General features: G+C 40.0%; 1 protein-coding gene across 1 annotated transcript in view; it reads right to left on the bottom strand.

Annotated features, from left to right (window-relative positions):
• LOC113059875 (ubiquitin carboxyl-terminal hydrolase 34-like) overlaps nucleotides 1-22,372 on the bottom strand; it is a 42,491-nt gene extending 20,119 nt beyond the window's left edge. Inside the window, exons 1-37 of the mRNA XM_026228569.1 lie at nucleotides 22,330-22,372; nucleotides 18,261-18,348; nucleotides 16,225-16,696; nucleotides 15,241-15,291; nucleotides 14,102-14,251; nucleotides 13,949-14,016; nucleotides 12,673-12,865; nucleotides 12,528-12,589; nucleotides 12,369-12,450; nucleotides 12,186-12,278; nucleotides 11,270-11,395; nucleotides 10,979-11,108; nucleotides 10,550-10,680; nucleotides 9,699-10,471; nucleotides 9,251-9,465; nucleotides 7,086-7,201; nucleotides 6,874-7,001; nucleotides 6,694-6,783; nucleotides 6,511-6,606; nucleotides 5,975-6,057; nucleotides 5,721-5,875; nucleotides 5,510-5,623; nucleotides 5,327-5,426; nucleotides 5,042-5,201; nucleotides 4,822-4,948; nucleotides 4,594-4,741; nucleotides 3,730-3,830; nucleotides 3,439-3,648; nucleotides 3,234-3,359; nucleotides 2,168-2,290; nucleotides 1,998-2,081; nucleotides 1,729-1,815; nucleotides 1,438-1,638; nucleotides 1,277-1,359; nucleotides 1,140-1,180; nucleotides 860-984; nucleotides 339-491 (exon numbers count right to left, since the gene is read on the bottom strand). Of these exons, the coding sequence (XP_026084354.1) occupies nucleotides 339-491; nucleotides 860-984; nucleotides 1,140-1,180; nucleotides 1,277-1,359; nucleotides 1,438-1,638; nucleotides 1,729-1,815; nucleotides 1,998-2,081; nucleotides 2,168-2,290; nucleotides 3,234-3,359; nucleotides 3,439-3,648; nucleotides 3,730-3,830; nucleotides 4,594-4,741; nucleotides 4,822-4,948; nucleotides 5,042-5,201; nucleotides 5,327-5,426; nucleotides 5,510-5,623; nucleotides 5,721-5,875; nucleotides 5,975-6,057; nucleotides 6,511-6,606; nucleotides 6,694-6,783; nucleotides 6,874-7,001; nucleotides 7,086-7,201; nucleotides 9,251-9,465; nucleotides 9,699-10,471; nucleotides 10,550-10,680; nucleotides 10,979-11,108; nucleotides 11,270-11,395; nucleotides 12,186-12,278; nucleotides 12,369-12,450; nucleotides 12,528-12,589; nucleotides 12,673-12,865; nucleotides 13,949-14,016; nucleotides 14,102-14,251; nucleotides 15,241-15,291; nucleotides 16,225-16,696; nucleotides 18,261-18,348; nucleotides 22,330-22,372 (5,328 nt within the window). The remainder of the gene's footprint in view (nucleotides 1-338; nucleotides 492-859; nucleotides 985-1,139; nucleotides 1,181-1,276; nucleotides 1,360-1,437; nucleotides 1,639-1,728; nucleotides 1,816-1,997; nucleotides 2,082-2,167; nucleotides 2,291-3,233; nucleotides 3,360-3,438; nucleotides 3,649-3,729; nucleotides 3,831-4,593; nucleotides 4,742-4,821; nucleotides 4,949-5,041; nucleotides 5,202-5,326; nucleotides 5,427-5,509; nucleotides 5,624-5,720; nucleotides 5,876-5,974; nucleotides 6,058-6,510; nucleotides 6,607-6,693; nucleotides 6,784-6,873; nucleotides 7,002-7,085; nucleotides 7,202-9,250; nucleotides 9,466-9,698; nucleotides 10,472-10,549; nucleotides 10,681-10,978; nucleotides 11,109-11,269; nucleotides 11,396-12,185; nucleotides 12,279-12,368; nucleotides 12,451-12,527; nucleotides 12,590-12,672; nucleotides 12,866-13,948; nucleotides 14,017-14,101; nucleotides 14,252-15,240; nucleotides 15,292-16,224; nucleotides 16,697-18,260; nucleotides 18,349-22,329) is intronic.
• Nucleotides 22,373-23,079: the final 707 nt, after the last annotated feature.

The following is a 23,079-nucleotide window of genomic DNA, read 5'->3' as shown; positions in this document are numbered from 1 at the left end:
CTTCAAATGAACGACTACTAGTCAACCAGAAAAATCTTTAGTCAAGGCCAGCCCTAAAATTTAGCAACAAAAATTATGCCTTGGCAATTAACTTAAAAAGGTTCAAATAAATATATAAATACATATGAAAAATAATTTACACCCTGAAATGGATGCATGAAGCCATTTTTAAAACTAAACTAAAATAAACAAAGTAAAAAAAAAAAATTCTTATTTAAATCTACTATTTAGAAATATTAAATAAAATGATACTGTATGATAACGACACACACAAATAGTATATAAATAATATTAAAAACTAACACAAGCACAAAGACATTGTCAGTGTTTGTACTTACTCTCAGGGGTTTAAGGGCTTGTGCGTCTGGCAGGAACTTGAGCAGTGTGGACGCGGCGAGCAGCAGGAAGGATCTGTTGATGGATTCTCCTCCCTCCAGACCTGACAGAGACAGCTTATACAGACCACTGCACGCCTCCTGACGCACCGCCGTCTGCAGATACAGGACAACACAATAAAAAAACACAACCCAAAACAGCCTTGCTGCAGCTCAAACAGCAGAGCGCGGTGACAGCAATGACAAGCTCCAATGCAATTCACTTTCGATAAACCCTCTGCCAAATGCATAAATGTAATTTTTGAATAATAAATAAATGTCATTAACATGCATTCCCCAGAATATTCAACATTTTTACTTAAATATTTAGTTCAATGTAGGTTGGAGCTCGTTTTTTTATTATTATTGGTTTGAATAGCTATGGCTTGATTGGTTGATGTAATCATTTCCTGCTCTGCCAACCTCAGTTTGATCAGTAGAATTAATTTCAGAGATTTATAAAAGCATGGCATTCTTTCGTGTACCTCAGGGATGAGCAGCGTGAGCTTCTTCAGCCAGTCGTGCAGATGTTCACTATCAGCCAGACTGGACTTCACCAGAGAACAGCAGTGAGCCCAGCTCACCAGCAGCCACATGGAGTAATGAGTCACTGCGGGAACATTATTAATAAATATGAACTAAACATTTCCAATAATGAGAGAAAAGCCAAAACCCTCATATATATATATATATATATATATATATATATATATATATATATATATATATATATATATATAAATATAAAACCAATGATGTGCTTACCCTCGTGTCTGGATCTGTGATCAGATTGAGCCTTTAAAACCCTGCAGGATAATCACAAAAAACAGTAAGTAAATAAAAAAAAGTTATGAAAAGGAGTCCTCACGGGTAAGGATCTTGTGTACGCGCATGTTATTCACCTGTGTGCCAGATTGTCGTATGTGTAGGCCACGTTGATGAGCCGCTGGATGAGGTTGGTGCCTTGAACAAGACTTAGGAAAACCTGACAGAGAAGACAATGGCAAAAATGAAAAAAAGCAGGAATACACAGAGAAAAATCTATTTAGAAGCAGTTTCACACCTCTGTGAGACGAGGTATGTGCAGGCCCTTCCCATGATCCCCGGCGGCTTTGCGGGACTTCCCCGGCCACGCCCTCTTCCTCTGCGACTCCGTGAGACCAGACCAGGCGAAAACATCGTGATAGGCCAAGTCCAGGTCGGCCGGATCCACCGCAAACTGACAAACGAGCTTGAGCAGACACGCGAGACAGTCCAGCAGCCACTAGACAGAGAGAAGAGAAGAAACATGATAGACACAGCTGCGGGACAGAAGATGCCCTCGACTTGTTTCACTTCAAAGTCAAACACTCACCACAGTCCAGGATTCTTGCTCTTTCGGCTCTAAAATAGCGGAGTTAAAAATGTCCAACAGGAGCTGAAGACCTCCAGACGACACAAACTACAGGAGAGACACAGGTGCAGGCTGTCATTCAGCTCAAATGCACACTACACAGAGCGCATGGACTGGAACAACTACAAATCACATAATAATTTGACTAAAACCCATAGATTTGGTGTTACCTAGTCCAAAAGTTAGTGAACAACCGCACCAGATGGAAGCGTGAGAGGAAGCGTTTGTACCTTACAGCTCCAGGTGTTCTTGCTGTTCTCGATCTGTTCCTCACTGGAGTCGTCAGAGTCTGGATACAGATCACTGTAACTGCCCTGAAACACAAACACACACAGGTTTCAAGAGAAAGAGCACATGCATGCGTGAAGAAGATCATCTGAGTGTGATTCTGGACGTGTACCGTAGACTCGCGGTGAATCCTGCGGTTGGGTTTGCCGAGGGCCTCTATGATTTCTAAAGCGTACAGCAGCTTATGAGGGCTCTTGATCTTCAACAGATCCTTCCAGCACAAACCGTCAGATCCCTAAAGTCACAATGAACACAAGTTTCATGCAATGCATATGAATGTGCTTTTTAGTAGTTTTATGATGGATGGATGAACTTTTTTTGGCTTCAAAAACAGGGGCACCACTCATTGCCATTATCAAGCTTTTGATGTTTTTTTTTTCAGTTTAAATTTAAATTTATTTTATTTAGTAAAATTTTAAAAAGTGTTGAATATTACTTCATAATTTAATAAAATAATAAAAAGAATTTACAAAACATTTTCAGTTTCGTTTTTCAGCCAAGTGCATCTGGAATTTTCGGTTTCGGTCCAGAATTTCATTTCGGTGCTCCCCTAATATATATATGTATAAGGGTTTTTTGACCCCAGAAAACAAATAACTATTTGTTTATGCAGATACATATGCAGAAAAGAATTTCACTTCGAAATTGCTAGCACCGATAAATAAAAAACTAAAAATAAAATAAAATAGCAAGACTCTGAAAATTTTGAGTATAAGAATGATAAAACTTCATATAATAAATATATACATTTTCTTTTTAATCATAAATGTATCCAGTTTTGGCCCCCAAAAACTACTTGTTTAATGCAAATTTAACCTAATGCAAATTATCACTCAGAAATTCCTAGTAAATTGTAACGCATTGAATTAAACGTGAAATTTTGAATTAGAAAGATTTTGAATTTGAAATTTTGAAGTATAAAAATACATAGTAAATGAAAAACAAAATACTTATTATAATGAATTCAGGTTTTTTGCCCCTAATGTGTATAATTTAACCTAATGTGAAACTGCTAATAAATTTCAACACAATTTGTAGAAAGACATTGATATATTGTAAAACATACTTAAATAATCTTAGTTTTATTTACTTTGAATCTTTTTTGCTGTTTACACAATCAGGCAAACAGATGCTAGAAATCTCTTAAATGAATGGGCAACATGGGTCATGTGACTGACCGTGTCATCGGAGATGTTCTGGAAGGCCTGGAGCATGCTGGGACACGTGGGCAGCAGCATGAGCAGCTCCCACACACGACGGGACAGATTCTCTGCGTGGAGGTGCAGCTCCTCACAGCGGACACTCTGCAGGAGGAAACACACTGGATTGGATGCTGGTTTAACCCCGTCTGGACCGGGTCTGAGGCGTGGGGCTGGACGTTACCTCAGTGCTGTGCTGGGGTCTGTCGGGGCTGGGCGGTTTGAAGCAGGCCAGCATCTCCAGCAGGTCGAAGAGGGTGGTGAGGTGGGGCTCCTGCAGGAGCAGTAGCATGGGGATGTGCTCCTTCTGAGGGGGCGGCAGACACGACGCCGGCAGCTGGACTCCCTCGCCCTTCCTCTCCCTCCGCGGAGCGCCCAGAGACACGAACACCATCTGACCGCACACACAAGCGTCTCTTAATGCTTTATTTCGTGTGTGTCAGGTTCACAGGTGTATGTGGATTTGTTTGGTCACCTGCATGTCCTTGAACCCGAGCTCGTGAAGGGTCTTCTCATCATAGTCAGTGGTCAGCTCGTGTCCAGATGAGATCATGCGCACCGGACCCATCAGACCACCTGCACACACACACACACACACACAAATGCTTTACAACGTAAATCCAACTACAACATCTTGCTATACGAGCATTTATTTGCACTTTTGACTGATACGTTTTAAAAAAATTTACGAATTCACAGACGCCAATAAAAAAGACAACAAAAAAAAATATTATAAGAAATATAATTTTGTTTAACAAAGTTTTTAAAAAAAGAACAATTTATAGATTCAGAAATATTCTACATGTAAATTATATATATTATTTCAATTATATACATCCAAAATATAAAAATCACAGAAAAAGAATATCATGCATATAAATTAATATTCATACATAAACAAAAAACATTTAATGTAATTCATTTTAATATATTTAAATTATAATATGTGGATATATAAAGATGTAATGATAGAAAGATAGACAGAACGAAAGATTTATATTACATACAATATTTAAAATATGCAAAATATTAAATCAACAAAAAAGAAAATGGAAATATTATATTGTTATATACAATTTTTTTAAAAAGTTAAATATATATAGTTATATATAGTAGTTAAATATATAAAATAACTCCCTCAAAAAAAAAAAAAGATTTCCATATGAATGATATTGTACACATAAATGACATTTATATTATAATATAGATTGTATTTCTTCCGGGGCTGTTTGTTCTTTGCTTTTGGGCATGTGTGTGCTATATACATCAGACAGTCAGAGTCTGTGGACGTCTATTGGAGGTTCAGAGTCACAGACGTCTGTTTTCTGTGTGCGTGTACCTGGGAAGTCCTGCTGGCGGCTGGTCTGACCGAACTCCTGCAGCTGTGCCTGCTGGCTGAGCTGATCCTTCTGCAGATTCTCATACCAGTGCGTGACCTCTGCCCTCAGATCAGCCACCTGATCGCTGGGGTACATCTCGATGGTCATCTGCACAGACACAGAGGGCTTTATTAGACTCAGCGTGACGACTAACGATGAGGAAGAAGATGAAGATGAAGAAGGCGCACCTTGTCAGGAAGTCCTGCTGGCTGACACACGATCCTGAGCGGGAGAGACTGTTTATCACTGAGAGCTTTCAGATGACTGCTGATGCCCGTGCCCTCGATCTGCCACTGCCGCAGGTGATACGCAAACCTGAACACACACACACACACATTCAATTCAGCGGCCGTTTGAATTCTAATATTAAAAAGGAGAAATGCCACTTCTGGTGTAAACAGTGTGTACCTGCGCCTGAAGGCCTCCAGGTGTGTTTTGAGCAGCAGCAGTCCTCTCTCGATGATGGTCAGGCTGGAGTGGGCGTCTTTCTCCAGGTTAGCAGACGCCATCATCAAGCTCTCCATACACTTACTGATGAACTCCTGCTCCTTCTCCAGACCCGTTTTACCTGCGCTCACACAGACATATAATAATAAATACATCGCATTACACACTCACGTACTGAGGGGTTATCAAAATGTACATTTTCTACAGTAATGATACAAAATATGTCCGTGTTCTGTGTTTACTGACCGCCGATGTAATAGGAGTTGATGTACTGGATGGCAGCGCGGCTGATGTCTGCAGACTGAGCCCTCAGCGCGATTCCCCACAGCTGATCCATACCACACAACTACAGAAAGAGAGAGAGAGAGAACGGTCAGGGAGAGCACAACGAGAGAACACACAGAGATTTTGAGATCCGCTGCTGTGAACCTCGCAGTTGGAGCTGCTGTCGTAGGCGCTGGTGGCCAGACGAGCCAGATTACACAGATGCTGAAACAAATTGAGTCCCGTCATGCTGATCGTCTCCGGCTTCAGCTGCGGCATCTGAGAGAAAGAGAGAGAGAGAATCACCTGATGAAGGATTCACTCTCATGACACGTATCGTATGAAAGATGTGCTTTAACGATACGGATGTCCAGACCTTCTCCAGGAAGAGGTGTTTGTATGTCTCCATGCCCATGGCGTGCTGGTCTTTACTGCGGACCTGGTTCAGGAACCAGTGCAGAGCATCGTCGTAACACTCCGAGTCCTCCACTAAACAGTGCCACAGGATGTCCACCTGCTCCAGACTCAACCCTGACACACACACACACACACACAGGTGATGTTCATATAGTTACATACAGAGTGATAGTGACATGCAGCGGTGTGAGAGAGATAAAGAGAGACGCTCACTGAAGTGGTCAGGTGATCCGAGTGTTGAGAACACACAGGTGAGGAACTGCAGACGCACCTGCACCTCTGCACTGTGACTGTACCTGAGACACACAGGGTGTTAACACTGCACTTCATAAAAAACAAACCAATACATTTATTCAGCAAGGATGCACTGAATTGATCAAAAGAGACAGAAGACATTTTTGGCAGGTTTTTCATCTTATATTCATCAAAGAATCCTGAAAAAAAAAATGAAAAAGCCCAACTGATTTCAATACTGATAACAATTATAAGAAGAAATGTTCTTGAGCAGCAAATCGGCATATTATAATGATTTCTGAAGGATCATGTGACACTGAAGACTGGGGTAATTGATTACAGCAATAAATAAACATATTCAAACAGAAAACGGTTATTTTAAACTGTAATATTATTTCACAATATTTAAATTTTTACTGTGTTTTCACATAATGTTTCAAAAACATTGAAAAAAAAAATCCTACCGACCCCAAACATTTGAGGAGAAAATATAGAAATAGAGACAGCACACTTACAGAGCGAATTTGTGGCGCTGCTCTCTCACTTCCTGGATATAGTGTAACAGATCATCAAAAAAGAGCTTCATCATGTGCAGCTCCTTTTCCGCCCACCTGTAGCAGAGGAAGAACTCTCAAAATCCCCTGTAAAGTGCTCTACATTTCAAGTAAGGACAACACAGAGAGCAGTGTTTTTCTTACATGGTTATCCAATGAGTGTCGTAGCTGGAGCCGAACTGCTGGAAGGTCCCGAAGAGCTTCGGCAGCAAACGCAAGGACACCACCACTGACCTGAGGAACACAAGCAGAAACAAGACCATCAAATATCTCCTACTGGACCTCAATTTGATCCAGCACTTCATATATCTTTGATGGTCTCACCGGTGGTTGGCGAGGTTCTCCAGACAGCCCTCGATGAAACGCATGCGGATCTGACGGTCAGTGAACCAGCAGACCAGCGAGCACAACAGCTTCTCGGCCTCATTGATCAAGCCTTCTGATAGGTGGATCTAGCGACCGAGACAACCGGAGAGTCACGTCACTGACTCTAAAGGGTTAAACACTTTGAATAGTCTGCTGTGAGGTAAACATACCGCATTGTCGTCCTGGACCAGGTCCCACAGAAGGGTGCTGCCGTTCTTGCAGACGTTGTCCAGGTTGATGTCTGTCGCCGCATGCGTAGAGTACTGATGTTTGTGCACCGCTGGACCTGGAGCAGACGTTGAGAAACACATCAGACTGAAACTATCCTGTGACTCTTGTTTGAAATCAGATTAGAGTAAGTTTAGATAAAATGAACTGTAGAATCAAGAACAGCACAGTACAACATCATCACAGCCACTCAGAAGACCCTTGAAACCATCAAAACACCCAAAGGGGAACAGCTCAGAAATCCAGCGACTCTCTAAAACACATTTACCACAGAGCAACACTATAACCTACTGATGTTCATTCATGTTTATTTCATACTTTAACAGTAAAGAGAAAGATATGATGGGTTCACGTGCCGCTTGAACTGAGGACGCTAAAGCGATCGCTCATGCTGCATAATGAATGATTGGTTTCAATTTCATTATGAATTTGGCAGAATTTTAAAGCTGAGACTTTGTTTATTACAACACAACAGAGCACAAAGCTTTTTGCGATTCTTGGACGTCGATACAAATAATATAAAGTTCACGCATTAACAGAACACAGCAAATAAGCAAGACTTAAGATCTTGATTACAAGATGATTATAAATGAGAATCGTTAACGATATTGCTAATATCCACACAGCTGACAGCTTTACCTGTTGTAGTTTGTTCAAGTAGTGCATGAAACAGACCCTGCCTTTCTGCAGTTTTACTTCGCACATCTCCGTCATTTTCGATCTCTCTAATGCTGCCACAACTGGAGCTGCTTTCAGCAGGTGTGCCGTCAGCGCTGGTGTTCAGCAGAGATGAGGACTGTTTTTCCTCTAAAACTTTGATGTGCATCGTCTCAGTTTATTACGTCAACATAACAAATGATGTGATTGCAAAACAAGCAGGAAAAAAGGTATTACATGCAAGTTTTCAAATCATGACACGTACATTTATATAGTCGTCAGTGGCGATCTCAGCAAAAACGAAACTCGCAGATTAAGATTTTTGGTTGCAAATCTTATAGCAACCACTTAGAAAACGCGTGAAAAACCAAGCAACGCCTTTAATTGCCACAGAAAAACACTAGCAACAACTTAGAACAATGTAGAAACCTAGCAACATTCTTGAAACCACCCAGTACACCCTTAAATGCCACAGAGCAACACCCAAACAAACATTTAAACACCTTATAAACTGAGCCGAGACAAACAAGAAACCACAAGGATACCCTCATTACCATAGAGCTGAGCTATTCCTAGCAACCACTAAAAAACTAGCAATGCCCTTGAAACTAGAGCCCGACCGATATGGGTTTTTGGGGCCCGATACCGATACCGATATTAGGGAGTAATATTCTTTCCGTATATCATAGTACAGTGCCAGTTAAAAGTTTGGACACTTTCCCATTCGTGTGTCTAGACTATTTGACTGGTACTATAGAATACAGTATATACATAAACAGAATATATACACATTAACACAGTTTTTGCAACGATCATTCAAATGTGATCAAACACTTATAATAAGATGACAGGGCATTTAACAAATTAACAATTAACTTTATTAACCAAAATGAGTCTGACATCAGTGGCTGAACAATAATGTTGCGGTTTATTCAACTTCAAGTCAATTCAATTCCATTCAACTATTTCATTGACGTTTGTCAATTTTGGATATTCATTCACGGATTTGCGCTCGCTTGTCTTCACACACAGATGAAAGTTACTAGAGAAGTGTGAAGTGTGACATGTATACCTCTATAAATGAATACAATATAAATTTGCGCACTTTAATGCTCTTTAAATGTAACATGTATGTTCCCTTGGAACTGGAATCAAGGCGGAATTTCCAGGTCACCAGTAGCAAACAATGAAGAATGCTCTGCTGGACAAACTAAGTAATTACACCATTTCAAGCATTTTATCTGCATTATGTGTTGTGTAAAAAAATAATATCAGCGACATATTCACCAATATCGTTATATCTCGACAGGCTCATATCGGCCAATAATATCGGCAAAATGATATATCGGATGGGCTCTACTAGAATTCACACAGAATACCATAATTGCAACTGAGCAATGCACCCAGAAGTGCAAACACACCCAGAAAATTCCTAGCACTGTGTACGTACCTTGCACCAAATGCTCGTGATATATGGAGGCCAGGTTGGGTAGGTGCTGCTGCAGGTGCGAGCTGAGCTCTGCGTGCGAGTTGATCTGGACCAGCTCCTCCTCACAGCCAGACTCCTCTCCATCAAAATCCGCCATGTTCTTCTCGGACTTGGCGCTGACTTGGGAACTGCTGCAGCTCACGTCATCGGCGCTCAGCATGTCCTCTACCATGTGACTGTGGAGAATTAAAGTCTGTGTTGAAAGTCTGTTATCAGAAGACACAATGGCTCTGGATTAAAACCTAGTGAGATGTCTACCTAGACAACACTTTAAGGCATCAAAGCAACCTTTTAAGACACCTTCTTGGAAAAAGGCAAACCCGAAGTGAACTTATGAGGTTCCACTCCAGTTAGGATGCTGCCTATGTAGACAGTTGGGAGCTCACTAGGTTTTTGAAAAGAGACTCACCCATCGTGATGGTGGTGATGATGAGGATGGTGGTGATGATGGTGGTGATGCTGAGGGCTGATGAAACGCCTGCAGTTGAAGAGCTCGTTGCCCATGGCCTCCGTCAGGAAGTCCGCCGGTCGAGTCATGCATGGCGGCTCCTGGGAAACAGACGCTCCGTGTGAGGAGCCCATCTCTGTGTCACCCTGCTGTGGTTGCTGGGGGTTCTGGGATTGGGAATCAGCCTGCTCTCCCGATGTTCCCTCCAGGCACGCAGAAGAGGACGTGCAAGGCTCGAGGATCCTAAGGGAAGACGAGGCTACCATGGCCGCGGCTGCCTCTGGGGTGAAGGGAATGGATTTGGTTTTGGAAAGTCCGGGAACAGAGGCGATGGAGCCAGGAACGCCAGGGGGAATTCCGGGTCGCTCCGGAGGGCCTTGGACCTCTCCGAGTGCTTCACCAGCTTTGCGTTTTCGCAGCTCTGACGTGGACGACTCTCTAGTGTCTTTCTGCGGGCTGCCCTCGGAGGCGACAGCGGGCCTGTCGTCTTCATCGTCCTCGTCATCGTCTTCATCATCATCGTCATCGTCCTCCTCTTCTTCCTCCTCTTCTTCCTCCTCCTTCAAGGCCTCGCTGTCAGCCATGTCGTCGGAGTGCAGCTCGCTGCCCGGGCTGCCTGCTGATTGGCTGGCTCGGCTGGATCCAGCCTCATTGCTGGATGCCTCGCTGCGGCCGCTGCTGCTGCCCTCCTCGCCGCTGTTGGCCGTCTCATCAGAGCTGCCCTGCAGAGACTCCTGTGGAACGGCAAAAAACACCTAATAAGCTGAAGCTGATTGACAAGGTTTCAAATCATCTTTTGGACAATGTGTCACCTCTGTGTCCGACAGCCTCTGCTGCCCTCGTTTTCCACTGCTCATGATCGGCTCGTCCATCTCCATGTCACTTCCTCCACTGTGATGCGTGTCGCTGTTGTCACTGCTCTCTGGGCTTCCTGCAGGAGAACCTGGGGGAAAAATAAAACATAGATGACATTTTAACCATAAACAAGCTACACTGAGATCCTGAGTAAATAAATAAAATCCTTCAACAGAAACTCCTACACATTTTAGTTGTAATATAATTTCAGCACTTTCATATTGACTTTAATTGCCCTTTCTGACCTAAATTGAATACAATAATTCTAAATCTCTAATTCAGAATACACAAAACAAAGCATATATCTACACCAGCTTCTAACGGAGAAGTCTCGAGTCTAAATCTTTGGCATGCACATCCAAAAGCAGATGTCAAACACAACACACCTTTCTTGTTGCCCATGGGAATGTTTGAGTTGAGCAGGGAGGCGAAGGAGCTCTGTTTGGACAGCTGAGTTTTGGCTGCCAGAGCGTTATTCCACAAGGCCTTGATCAGCATGGACGCCAAATACAGCGTCTACACAAGCAGAGAAACAACTCAACAAACACATACTGGATAGCTAGGTTTTAGTCTGTTTGGAAGTATGTTAGTGAGAGCAGGCATCTAGTTTTGTGTATGATTAAACAGACTGTGTGTAATTCTAACATGTGTGGATGTGCTCTGAGAGCGAGCGGTACCTGTTCGGTGTGTGCGCTGGGGTGTAACCCTGACACCAGACTGAGCACGTGCCGCAGAGGAACAGGGTCCAGGTTCTTTATGAGCGAGGGGAAGAGGTCATGGATGTAGCGACTGCAGTGTTTCAGCTAAAGATAGAGAGGAAAGAAATTTACTACATTTAAAAATTTGTTTCTGATGCAGTACATACAGTAGGATGCAGCGTTGTTTTACTTTTAATTATATAATACCATTGTAGTATTTATTCATATTTTAGATGAGCTTTTATGTTTATATTTTTGGTTTTCATGATATTTGAGTTTAAGTTTGTGATGATGTGTGTTTTGTCATTTGAATTGTTTTTTTTTTTTTTTATATATATTTCTATGCAGCTTTCATTTATTTTATTTCTGTTTTATATTCAGTTATTTTTTTTTTCAGTAAGTTGTTTAACTTATGTATATCTTTTAATAGTTATATTTTCATAGTAATATATTGTTCTATTTTACATTTTATTTCAGCTTTACTTCCAATTAACAAAAAATATTTGTAATTGTTTCGTTAACAACAACAACACTGTTACATTGGATGCAATGAGAAAGATTTTGATGTTTCTATAAATATAATCTATTATATAGATTTAGTTATTATATCAGAAATTATTTTCTGTTGTTGCATTTTTGCTTTTTAATAAGTGCTTTTAGGAGTCAATATTGTGTGTGTGTATGTGTGTATATATATATATATATATATATATATATATATATATATATATATATATATATATATATATATATATACTTCCAAAACACTACATTGTATAAAAAGCTAAATAAACATTTTTATTTCAGTTACATGCAATGCAGGTGTTATTGTTAACTAAAACTATAATGTGCATAATATATAAAATTGTGTAGTCTAAAACGCGTGTGTGTGTACCTGTGCAGCGACCCATATGCAGTCCACATGTTGAGTGCTCAACCTGCCCTCGGCTGCCAGGAAGTTCAGGATCACTTGGCACTGTTTAATGATCTACAGCAGAAACACAATCAGAAATAACACACCTTTAGTCAGAGCTTGTACAAAACGAAACCCGTATCTATGAAAGTTTACTGGACTCACCTCAATGTGCAAATTTGGTCCAAATATATGCTCCACAACATTGTTGTTAATGAGCCAGTCGGCGAGTTCCTTTGCTATGGACCTGAGAGAGGAAAGAAAGATGTCGATACACATCTAGCTGGACTGAACTACTAACAGCAGTGGACTCGTAACACTCACGTCTCAGTGTCAGACACCAGGGACTCATTATTACAGACGTCATTGAAGGTGTGCAGCTGATTCTACAGAAACACAAGCACAGATCATTCAACACGGGCTGGAGACGATGGCAGAGAGTTCTTGTGTTTGTGTGTCTCTCTCGTACCGTGATCTGGCTCAGGCCGGCCAGTCTCATGGTGAGCGTCGGACTCATGAAGTATTTGAAGGCCAGATCCAGACTCTCTCTGTCAAAACATAGCGCGCTGTCCAACGGCTCCTTTACCGTGCTCCACATCAGATCGGCCATGTTTCGCGCCGCGCTCTGACGCAGCTCCTGATCCGACAACTTACACAGATACCTAGAGACAGACGGAGAATCATATTAAACCAGACGAGTCACATAAAAGCAACTGAGCACAAATATTCATCTGCCTAGAAAAACAGAGGGACTAGTTGAAAATATTTTCTAATCAGCAGCAAGCTTAACTTGTATTAAACCTGAAACATTCATTTAAGGATCTTTATCAAAAACTCATTTTGCATTTATAAAGGATATATCTGGCCCCATGAAAAGCAGTTAACATACAAAAGTGTGACAGAGCGTTTCAGAGGCTTAATAATTAACATGTCATCATTTCCCACCCAAAGTGTGTTTGAATTCGCAGGGTTACATTTAAGCTGTATATTGCAATGTGTTACATAACAGTAGCATGATTTCCAATTTTGTTGCAAATTTTCCTTTTTGTAAGATAATATTTAATAAAAAAAAATCTTTATTATAATAATATAACAATTATGTATGCATATTCAGATTTGCATATTACATGATATTATAATAAGTACTTATGAAGTGGATTTACATTTATATGATATGTGGATTTGTATATAATATAATAATATTAAACGACATAATACAATATAACAATAGTCATTTTGAAGTTGTATTATATTTTCACGTGGATACATATTTATATGTGCCGCAGATTTATATATAATATAGTATTTTAATATAATTGTCGATTTGAGGTGGGATGCAAATTTACAATATTATAAAATATAACACAAAAGAAAATCTCTGAGGGAATAAACAAATAGACACTCTCTCTCTGTGAGTCTCTCCCTGTGTGCGGCTCTAATCCTGTCTGGCTCGGGTCACATGACCAGCACTCGCTCCGCTCCCCTGCCAGCCGTCTGACTTCCCCCAAGGTCATGTGAGGAGAGCCCTGGCGACTGTTGCTATGGTGAGGGATGCTCTTCCTAGCAACTCGGCAGAGAGCTGATTCCCTCTGCAGAGCTCTTTCTAAGAGTAGCCTGCATCTCGTTTATATCTCTCAGTCAATCAGCTCGGATCAAGTAGATGAAAACAGATTTTCCTGCACACTTGCCAATTAATGATTTTGAAGCTTCTAGTTTAGGTCTAGTTTAAAGAAAGGAGATCTTACCTGATAACATAAGTGCGAAAAGGGATGATGTGCTGCATCACAGCGGGAATGTGCAACCATATTCTGATCTGTAAAAGCACACCTCTGATTGGTTACAGATCTAACAAGTCAGACTCTGGTTTGACTGAGGTTTGTTTGACTGCGTGGACTCACGTTAGAGACGATGGTGATGAAGGCATGTGCGATGGGGAAGGGGAGAGTGTCAGGAGCGCCGAACTCAAAGCAGTCCTTCATCAGAGAGAGGCCGTGCTTCCCGCAGAACATACACACATACCGAAGCAGGTGCAGAGGGACCTCCACATCCTGAACACACACACGTCAGCATGCAATACAATCATTCCAAACACACCCAGATCATTTTCCTAAATTATGCCCAAAGAAAACACTGCCTTTATCTCAACAGCATTATTGTGTGGTCACCTGACTCCGTTCTGGATGCTTTTACAGGACAGAAACAAACTTAAAATGAGTTGAATCTAAATAAACTTTAGAAGATCTCTCCCCGGCAAATCAGTCCAAAGCCTATTTAATTAATAATAATAATAATATAATAATCATAATAATATACTTATAAAACATGCTTGCATTGTTGTATATAATCATCACAACAATATAATAAGAATATAAGATGACACTACAAAACTAACATTATGTGTCTATAAAACATTATATATAGTAAGCATGACCTAATACTCATTAAAATCATAAAGACTGATAATAAAATATAAACAGATTTTGTCATATAATTACCAGAGAAATAGCCTTATACTGTTGTATTAATATAATAATCATTACAATAATATAATCTGTCATGTACGCTATGTTGTGTGCAAAAATATGCATTTATTGAGTATGAAATGTTATTTATTCATTTACACACAATGAGAGTGCAGACATATGGTGTGAGATCATCAACAGATGAATCAAAATTGTTGCAGGCAGGACTGATTACAGGCTACAAAAACATCCCAAGATATGGGTCTCATTTATATGAGATCAAACGAGCTTCAGAAAACATCCGTACATAGAGTCGGAGTATGAATAGTTTGCATTTAATTAATAAAACCTGTGAAGATTCATGTGTGCGGATGAATCACACTAGCCAATGTCTAAACGGAGAACATCTCATACTTTCATACACAGGACACACAGAGACAGTTAAATCTAGTCCTGCTCCAGCCACTCAGCATCTATTGTGGTTATGACCTCTCTCTAAACGGTGTAATCAAGCCCATCATAATGAGTGTGTGTGTGTGTGTGTGTGTGTGTGTGTGAGAGAGAGAGAGACTTACATTCATATCACAGAAAGAGCCGAGGATATTGCTCTCTTGTGCGGAGATATCCTGAGGATAAAAATAACAAACGGATATTAAAAAGCGACCCAAATAAAACCACACTCAACTTTTCAACAGAAAACAGCTTCTTTTTTTGTCTTGAGAATTTGCTCTGGTTATTCAGCTCATCAAAAAAATTTAGCAGTAATAAAGCAGTAACTTGGAGTACATAATGCTTCTGTTGTCCAAAAGATATATTGTCAAAGTAAAAATGACTTCAATATCTCCAGTGAAATGTTTACAGATCAACTAGAAATGCACACAAGTACTGATGATGCCTGACCAGGAAAACACTCTAATGGCTTTTACATGAACTTGAAAAGTTTGATTTAGATGATTTGTCTTTTTAAAATGTTGTGTAAATATGACTGTAGCTCAGCTTTGTTTGGCACATATACGTGTAATTGTATTACAATTGGCCTTGATGTTGTGAGCTTGCTCTGAAAGACAAAATGTATTATAAGTATTTAGTCTCAAATATTCGAGTCTTTACTGATCAGTCTGAAAATGCATTAACCGGATTATAACTGCACATGTAAGCGTACTTGGCAAATCTACAGAAAGAGCATCAGAAAAGGAACAATTACTAATGTTGGGACTGGTTAAGGCATCATTTTTGGTGATACCTAAAGTGAAGCAACCTTGATGAGATTCAAATGTGTTATTTTGGATAAGGCTTAAAATGCATATGCATGAAATGAAAATTTACTCTATTTCGTATATGCATGTACTAGATCTTATTTTGAACTATTAATTCATTAAAGGACTAGTAAAGGACACATTTAGGTGACATATGGTGACTTCACCAATCATTTAATCCGCTTCAACCCTCCACACCTGAGTGCAAGCTTGAGTGCAACACCCACATCTCCAAAAAAAAAAACAACAACACCTTGGAAGCCAGACTTTAGAAACCCTGTTGCCTATACGAGCATGTATTACCTCTATAGTGGGGTGTGTGTTGTGTTTGTAGGCCGTGTACAGGGGGAACTGGATCTGAAAGATCTTGGCAGCACACAGCAGCAGTTTCTCCTGGTCTTCTGTGCTCCAGGATGCAAACGGGTCCAGGCCGCCGTCTGTCCCGCTCTCACCCTCCATGGGTTCACTGAGCTTGGGCTGGGGATCCGGTTTGACCCCCTGATTCTGGTTCTTGTGCTGATCTCCGTCCTCTTCTCCACCGTCCTCTTCAGCAGAGTCCCGCTCCACATTCAGTGGCTCATCCTCACTAGGTGATGGCTGGGGCTGGGCGGAGCCCCATTCTGACTCCGCCCCCTCTGTCCTAGTGTTGCCATGGCCACTGTGCAGACGGTCCCTAAGGTTGGTTACTTGGACAATGACCAAGTTAATGAGGGCATAAACCAGCTGGCTGAACACCTCGAGGTGTTTGTATTCTTTGAAACAGCACAGACACTGCCTGCAGATGAACACAGAGAGAATCGGATTCATCAGCAAATCATTCGCAAAGTCCTAGCTTCTAATGTGTTTGTTTATTAAATGTCTTGGCTAATTTAATCAAGCTTTCAGCCACCAAGGAGACTGTAGTACTTTCAGTTCAGTTTAACAAATTTAACAGTATTTCAATCCATCCCAAACGACAGGTCAAACGAAAATGAATCCATGACAAAACAGCCATGATGACAAAGAAAACAACAACATGACGCAGGATGGAGTACAAAACATGAATGAATGAATCAGCTAAATGAGTGAGTCAGTGAGCAAATCAGTGAGTGAATGAATGAGTCAGTGAGTGAATAAACGAGCAAATGAATCAGTGATAGAATCAGTAAGTGAATGAGAATAAATGAGTGAATCAGTGACAAAATCAGTGATAGAATCAGTGAGTGAATGAGCAAGACAGTGAGCAATGAATGAGTGAATCAGTAAGTGAATGAGAATGAATGAGCCATTCAGTGAGTGAATAAATGAGTCAGTGAGGGAATGTGAATATCGTGTGTGAATAAACGAGCGAATTAATGAGTGAATCTGTGAGCAAGCAAGCAAATCAGTGAGTGAATGAGAATTAATGAGTGAATGAACGAGTGAGTGTATGAGGGAGTGAATGAGAATGAATGAGTGAGTAAATGAGAATGAATGAGTGAATGAGTGAGTAAATGAGAATGATTGAGTGAATGAATCAGTGAGTGAATGAGAATGAATGAGTGAGTGAATGAGAATGAATGAGTGAGTGAATGAGAATGAATGAGTGAGTGAATTAGTGAGTGAATGAGTGAATGAATGAGTGAATGAGTGAATGAATGAGTGAGTGAATGAGAATGAATGAGTGAGTGAATGAGAATGAATGAGTGAGTGAATGAGAATGAATGAGTGAATGAATCAGTCAGTGAATGAGAATGAATGAGTGAATGAGTGAGTAAATGAGAATGAATGAGTGAATGAATGAGTGAGTGAATGAGAATGAATGAGTGAGTGAATGAGAATGAATGAGTGAGTGAATGAGAATGAATGAGTGAGTGAATGAGAATGAATGAGTGAATGAATCAGTCAGTGAATGAGAATGAATGAGTGAATGAGAGAATGAATGAGTGAATGAATCAGTGAGTGAATGAGAATGAATGAGTGAATCAGTGTCAAAATCAGTGATAGAATCAGTAGAAAAAATGAGCAAGACAGAGAGCAAGGAATGAGTGAGTGAATCAGTAAGTGAATGAGAATGAATGAGCGATTCAGTGAGTGAATGAGAATATATTATTAAATAAAGACAGTGGGTGAATTGAATGAATCTTCAAGCGATGAATGAGTGTATGTATGAAAGATTGCAGTGAGTGAATGATCAAATAACAGAGTTATAGGTTAGGAATAAAAATGCTATTGAGTGGGAAGTCAAGGAGGTAATGCATGAGTGAATGAACTGAATAAATGAGCTATTGAGAAGCCAAACCAGCCAATTAGGTAATGAATGAGTAACTGAATGTTTGAGAGAGTTAATGAAGTATATATGTGAATGACTGAGTGCTGACCTCTGTGTCCATGTGCTGATGTAAGTGAAGACTCTTAAGGCATGCTCCTTCTTCAGCTGCAGGCCGTCTGAGCTGTCTGCATCCGAGACTGAAATACACAAACACACAGAGACAGAGAAACAAAGCCGTTAATGAAGTGACTACAGGCTTCTGGAGCTGTCTGGGATCAGAACACTTAAAGACACACAGCAAACACAAATGCTGAAAGATGACTTGCACGCAAAGGTTTAATACGGTTTATGTACGTTTTTTTCCTTCAAATTAGTAAAGAGCAATAGTGGCACAGCACAAAAACAAATCTGTAAAACAACCCAAACTCAAGGTACATCAAACTGTCAAGAATGTATGTACTTTTAATGACAAATGACAACCGTGAAAACCTGTTAACTGTTTAACGTTATACACTGAAAAACTATAATTACTAATGAGACACTTCATGTCATTTTACAGTACAATGCTGCTTAAATGTACAGCTGACATTCCCAGAATTCCCTGTGTGACACATCTGATGGTTTTTCATTGAAATAATTATATTATATCAGTGAGACATACATCAGGGTTTTGTGTTTCATCTTATGCTGTTAAATAAATAATTATTGCATTATTTTAGTGTCATTTTTTAACATGATTGTGTTTTGTGTTTGTGACACTGTGCACCTTCTAAATATTAGTATTTACTTCAGCTCGAGGAAGAGCTACTTGTGTGATGAACTTTGATTCAACATGTGACACCGGTGTTTTTAAGGGGATTGCCAGTATGCTATAAAAGTAAAAACAGATTTTAATCATTTGCTTTATTATAATTTCAGGTAATGAAAAAAATTTTACTGTAAATTTGAGTTCCATCCGTAAAATGTGAAATGTTGTGATTGTATTTTTCACTGTAACACTAGATATGGGAAATCATTACAGATGATCAGATGAAATTCTGCATTTGCATGACTTTACTATCAATTTATGTGCCCAATCCCAACCAAGTAAACACACACACACACACACACACACAATTAATGATTTCCACAGTGACGAGGGAGTTGCTGGACTCGGGAATGCTACCTTGGGGTTGTAAAGTTCACGCGAGCAGCTGGTTAGCCTTGACCTACATGAGATTTTTGTTCGTTCTTTCTGAAAAAAGGCTTTCCTGTCGTTTTTCTTTTTCCTCTGCCGTTTCCCCACAGCTCTACAGTAACAATCCAGGGCATTGTGTTCTAGGACTGAGAAACAGTTTGACGGCGCGGTTATATGAGGATCTGTTATCAAAGCTGAAAACTTGAAACCACAAAAGCACCAAAAATCCCTCAAAGTCTCTAAAACTTTACACAGAGACACACTGAATTACAGTACTTGGTTCCTTCCAAGACAAAAACTTTAACAGAAACTGAACTTTAATGACTTCTAGGACTAACTCAACCAAAACGGACATTCATAAATGTCATCATTTACATGCCCTCGTGTCGCTCCAGAACACATATGACTTTATTTCTCCTGCTGAACAGAAAAGAAGATATTTTGAAGAACGTTCACGTTGTTCTTTTTCAATATAGTTGTACTCTGAAAATGACAAACAGCACCAAAAAAATAACTTATTTACAGTAACAATATACAAGTTATTTACAACATGTTCTGAGAAGAACAGACTCAACTTATTTTTACTAAGTCTGTTCTTTTCTGTCTTGCATTGAATCGCCATCTGTTTTTATATGCAATAATATTCGGCCATTTGTCTATGATGCATTTTTGTTATTCACAATTCAGAGATTGTGCTCAAGCGGAGGAGCTACAACATGCACAACATAAAAGCCCTGACACCACACAAGAGCTCGGATAGAGAAGATTTGAGCTAATTAAAACTTGAATTTACACAAAGCAATCATCTGACTCCTGAGGACTTGAAATATGGCAAACAAATTAATTACAGTGCATCCATTTGAAAGATTTGCTGTGTTGAAAAGAGCTGCATTAACATTCTCCAAAATATCTCCTTTTGTAATTCACCCAAGAAAGAAAGGGTTTGGAGCATCATGAGGATGAGTAAATGATGACAAAGATCACTTTTATACAGGCACTTTCCAAATCTAGTCAAAATTCCCTGTGATTCATATCTTTTTATGACGTCTGGCACATCTGGTTCAGTGACTGTCTGGCTGTTTTTGACCTTAAAGAAAATGTGAAATTACAGAGTATGCATAAACAGACTAGTGCTGACAAAAAGAGTACACACACAAACACTTGAGACTGCATTTAAGCTCTCTCCTGAACACAAACGCACAGCACGCCGGGTCAGATTAACACTGTCAAACTGGCCCACACAATCAAAGGGTGGGTCTGAAGTCTATCTCCACACAGCACAGTGTTTGAGGGCTGAGATGTTAAGCTGCACATGCACATATGCGGCTGCCACTCAAGGACACCAGACACGCCTGAAGGCCAAAAACACACATGCTAATGCACACTACCAAATAACACTGACGTTTAATATTAAATCTGTGCATATTAAACACAATTATTAAATATCATTCTTGTGTTCATTTAATAAAAAACGATTTGGAAAACATGGCTTCACACCCTCTATAAGATTAAATGATATATTAAAAATATACACGATACGGTACTTTTAACTAATATATTTGGTGCATTTATCAACCAGCTTTATTAGTTGCTACTAAATAACCCCAAACTGTTGGCACCCATGGTTCTTGTCATATGGGGTTAGTGCTGACAAACACAATTCGACAATACATTTCAAATGCAAATGCATCACATATTTGCACAAAAACACATGGAAATAAAAAAAAAGCTATGGTGATCTAACACTTTAATAACGAGCAATGACAGCGCAACAACGTGCAAGATTTAATTTAATATCTTTTTTTTTTTTATCTCACTTAAAAGTTACCAGGGAAAAAAATAGTTTTATGCTTTAATGTTTTTCGACGTTATTATAGTAACACCATGCATTTTGCATTTTAGTTATGACACTTTTGTAAAACCGTGTTGTTGTTCTTTTTTGGGGAGGAAAATGTACAATGATGGTTTTGTGTTTTTATATCACGGTAATACATTAATACCGTTATCTGTCCACTTTGTTGGACTTTTTTGACATGTATAATAGTAACTCAACTGTATTCTTTAAAATATTACGCAAACACCACGGCAATCCTTCAATGCAATAAACCAAAAGTACCATCTGACATCATAAAACGTGTACAAGCATAGTGTCATGTTTTTTTTACCAGGATATTTTTACATTTCTCATAGTATTTCTTTAAAATATCATGGAAATACCACGGTAATGTTCAAAACAATAGTATATATATTTATCATCATGACTATAGCAGCAGAGTACCATGTTTTTTGGACATAAATCATAGTAAGTCTTTAAAGTATCATACAAAAGCCTTGCCTTGCCAAGACATCAGTACTGAAGCAAAGAAAGAGCATTAATCCCAAACACACACTCTCTCTCCATCCAACAAAGCACACAAACACAAACACGGTCTGATTCCTGTCCAGCAGCGGGCCAAAGCCTTGCTAAAAACTCTCATCACGACTGTCCGATCACATTGACCCTCATAATAACACATCAGCATTAATCGTGTTTGGCGATCAGATGTTGATTTGTGTGCATTTAGAAGGATGACAATGTCAAAAACAGTTCTGCTTAGGCTAATGCTAATTCTGATGCCAGTTCAACTTCCCATCAGCCTCCAAAGATATGAAAACATGTTTGAAAAAGACGTCTTCTGCTGCTTCCGTTGGAAATAAACAGCAGATTTTGTGGCTGATCTTGTTTGACGATTTAATTCTGAAATGACGAGTGGCTAACACGTTCAGCTAGCATTGCGTTAATAAAAACAGATGTCAAAACCAAAAAAATAAAACAGCCAAAATGTGTTTGAACGCCATTTTAAATGTACACGTTGACAAAAAGTGTGAATGCTTAAATATTAAACGTAAAGATCTGCGCTGAATCGAGGGAGTGAGCCGCATGCTCGGACAATCATGCTAACAACTTGCTGCAAACAACTACAAAAAACACACGAGTAACAATCAAATGCTGTTGACTTACTCTCATTGAGCACCTCCAGCAGCTCGGCGCAGTTTTCACACATGGTTCATAAAGGCGGAAAGTGTATTCAGACCATTGGGGAAATAAAATGTTGTCTTTTAAGGGGGTGTTTAAGGCCCGACGAAATGCTTGATGAAGGCTCGATATTATGAGACAACACAACCAGGGAGGATTGGGCTCATGCAAGCGGGACTATTTGCCGAGATGTCGAGGCTGGAGACAGTAAATGTGAGGCACTAAAGGAGCGGAGAGTCAGTCTCCGAGCAGAGCGTTACTGTGCAGACTAGCACATACGGCAGCCATGATGATACAGGGACGGGAGTTACACTTCGGTTTCCGTCGGGAGACTTCGGAGATGTTCGGGTTTTCCCGGTCGCTCGGAGGCAAGCGGGTAACGTTGTGCGAGACGTCGGCTGTTTCCGCCGAGTCGTCTTGGCAGGCCGTTCGGCTTTTTCCGGAAAAATAGCAAAGTGAGAGGGAGGGGCCACCGTGTGTTACACATCGGCTGTTTTCGTAACGTCTGCTTCCGGCCTTTTCGGCCATTCTTCGGAAATCTCGCGATTTCTCGCAGTCTAGCACGTGTACGTTCACGGTTTTAATTTTGATTTCTGTACTTTATTACCGAACTCCCGTTTGATGTGTAATTAATTACTATATATCTGAACTCCTTTGCAATGCAATGTAAAATACGCACTGCCGCTCAAGAGTTTGGTGTCATGAAAAGAAAACTAACACTAAAGTCGTGTGATA

Source organism: Carassius auratus, chromosome 1, assembly GCF_003368295.1.
Source record: "Carassius auratus strain Wakin chromosome 1, ASM336829v1, whole genome shotgun sequence".
Lineage (NCBI taxonomy): Eukaryota > Metazoa > Chordata > Actinopteri > Cypriniformes > Cyprinidae > Carassius > Carassius auratus.
Note: the sequence above shows the minus strand (reverse complement) of the source record. Positions and strands in the feature narration are given on the sequence as shown.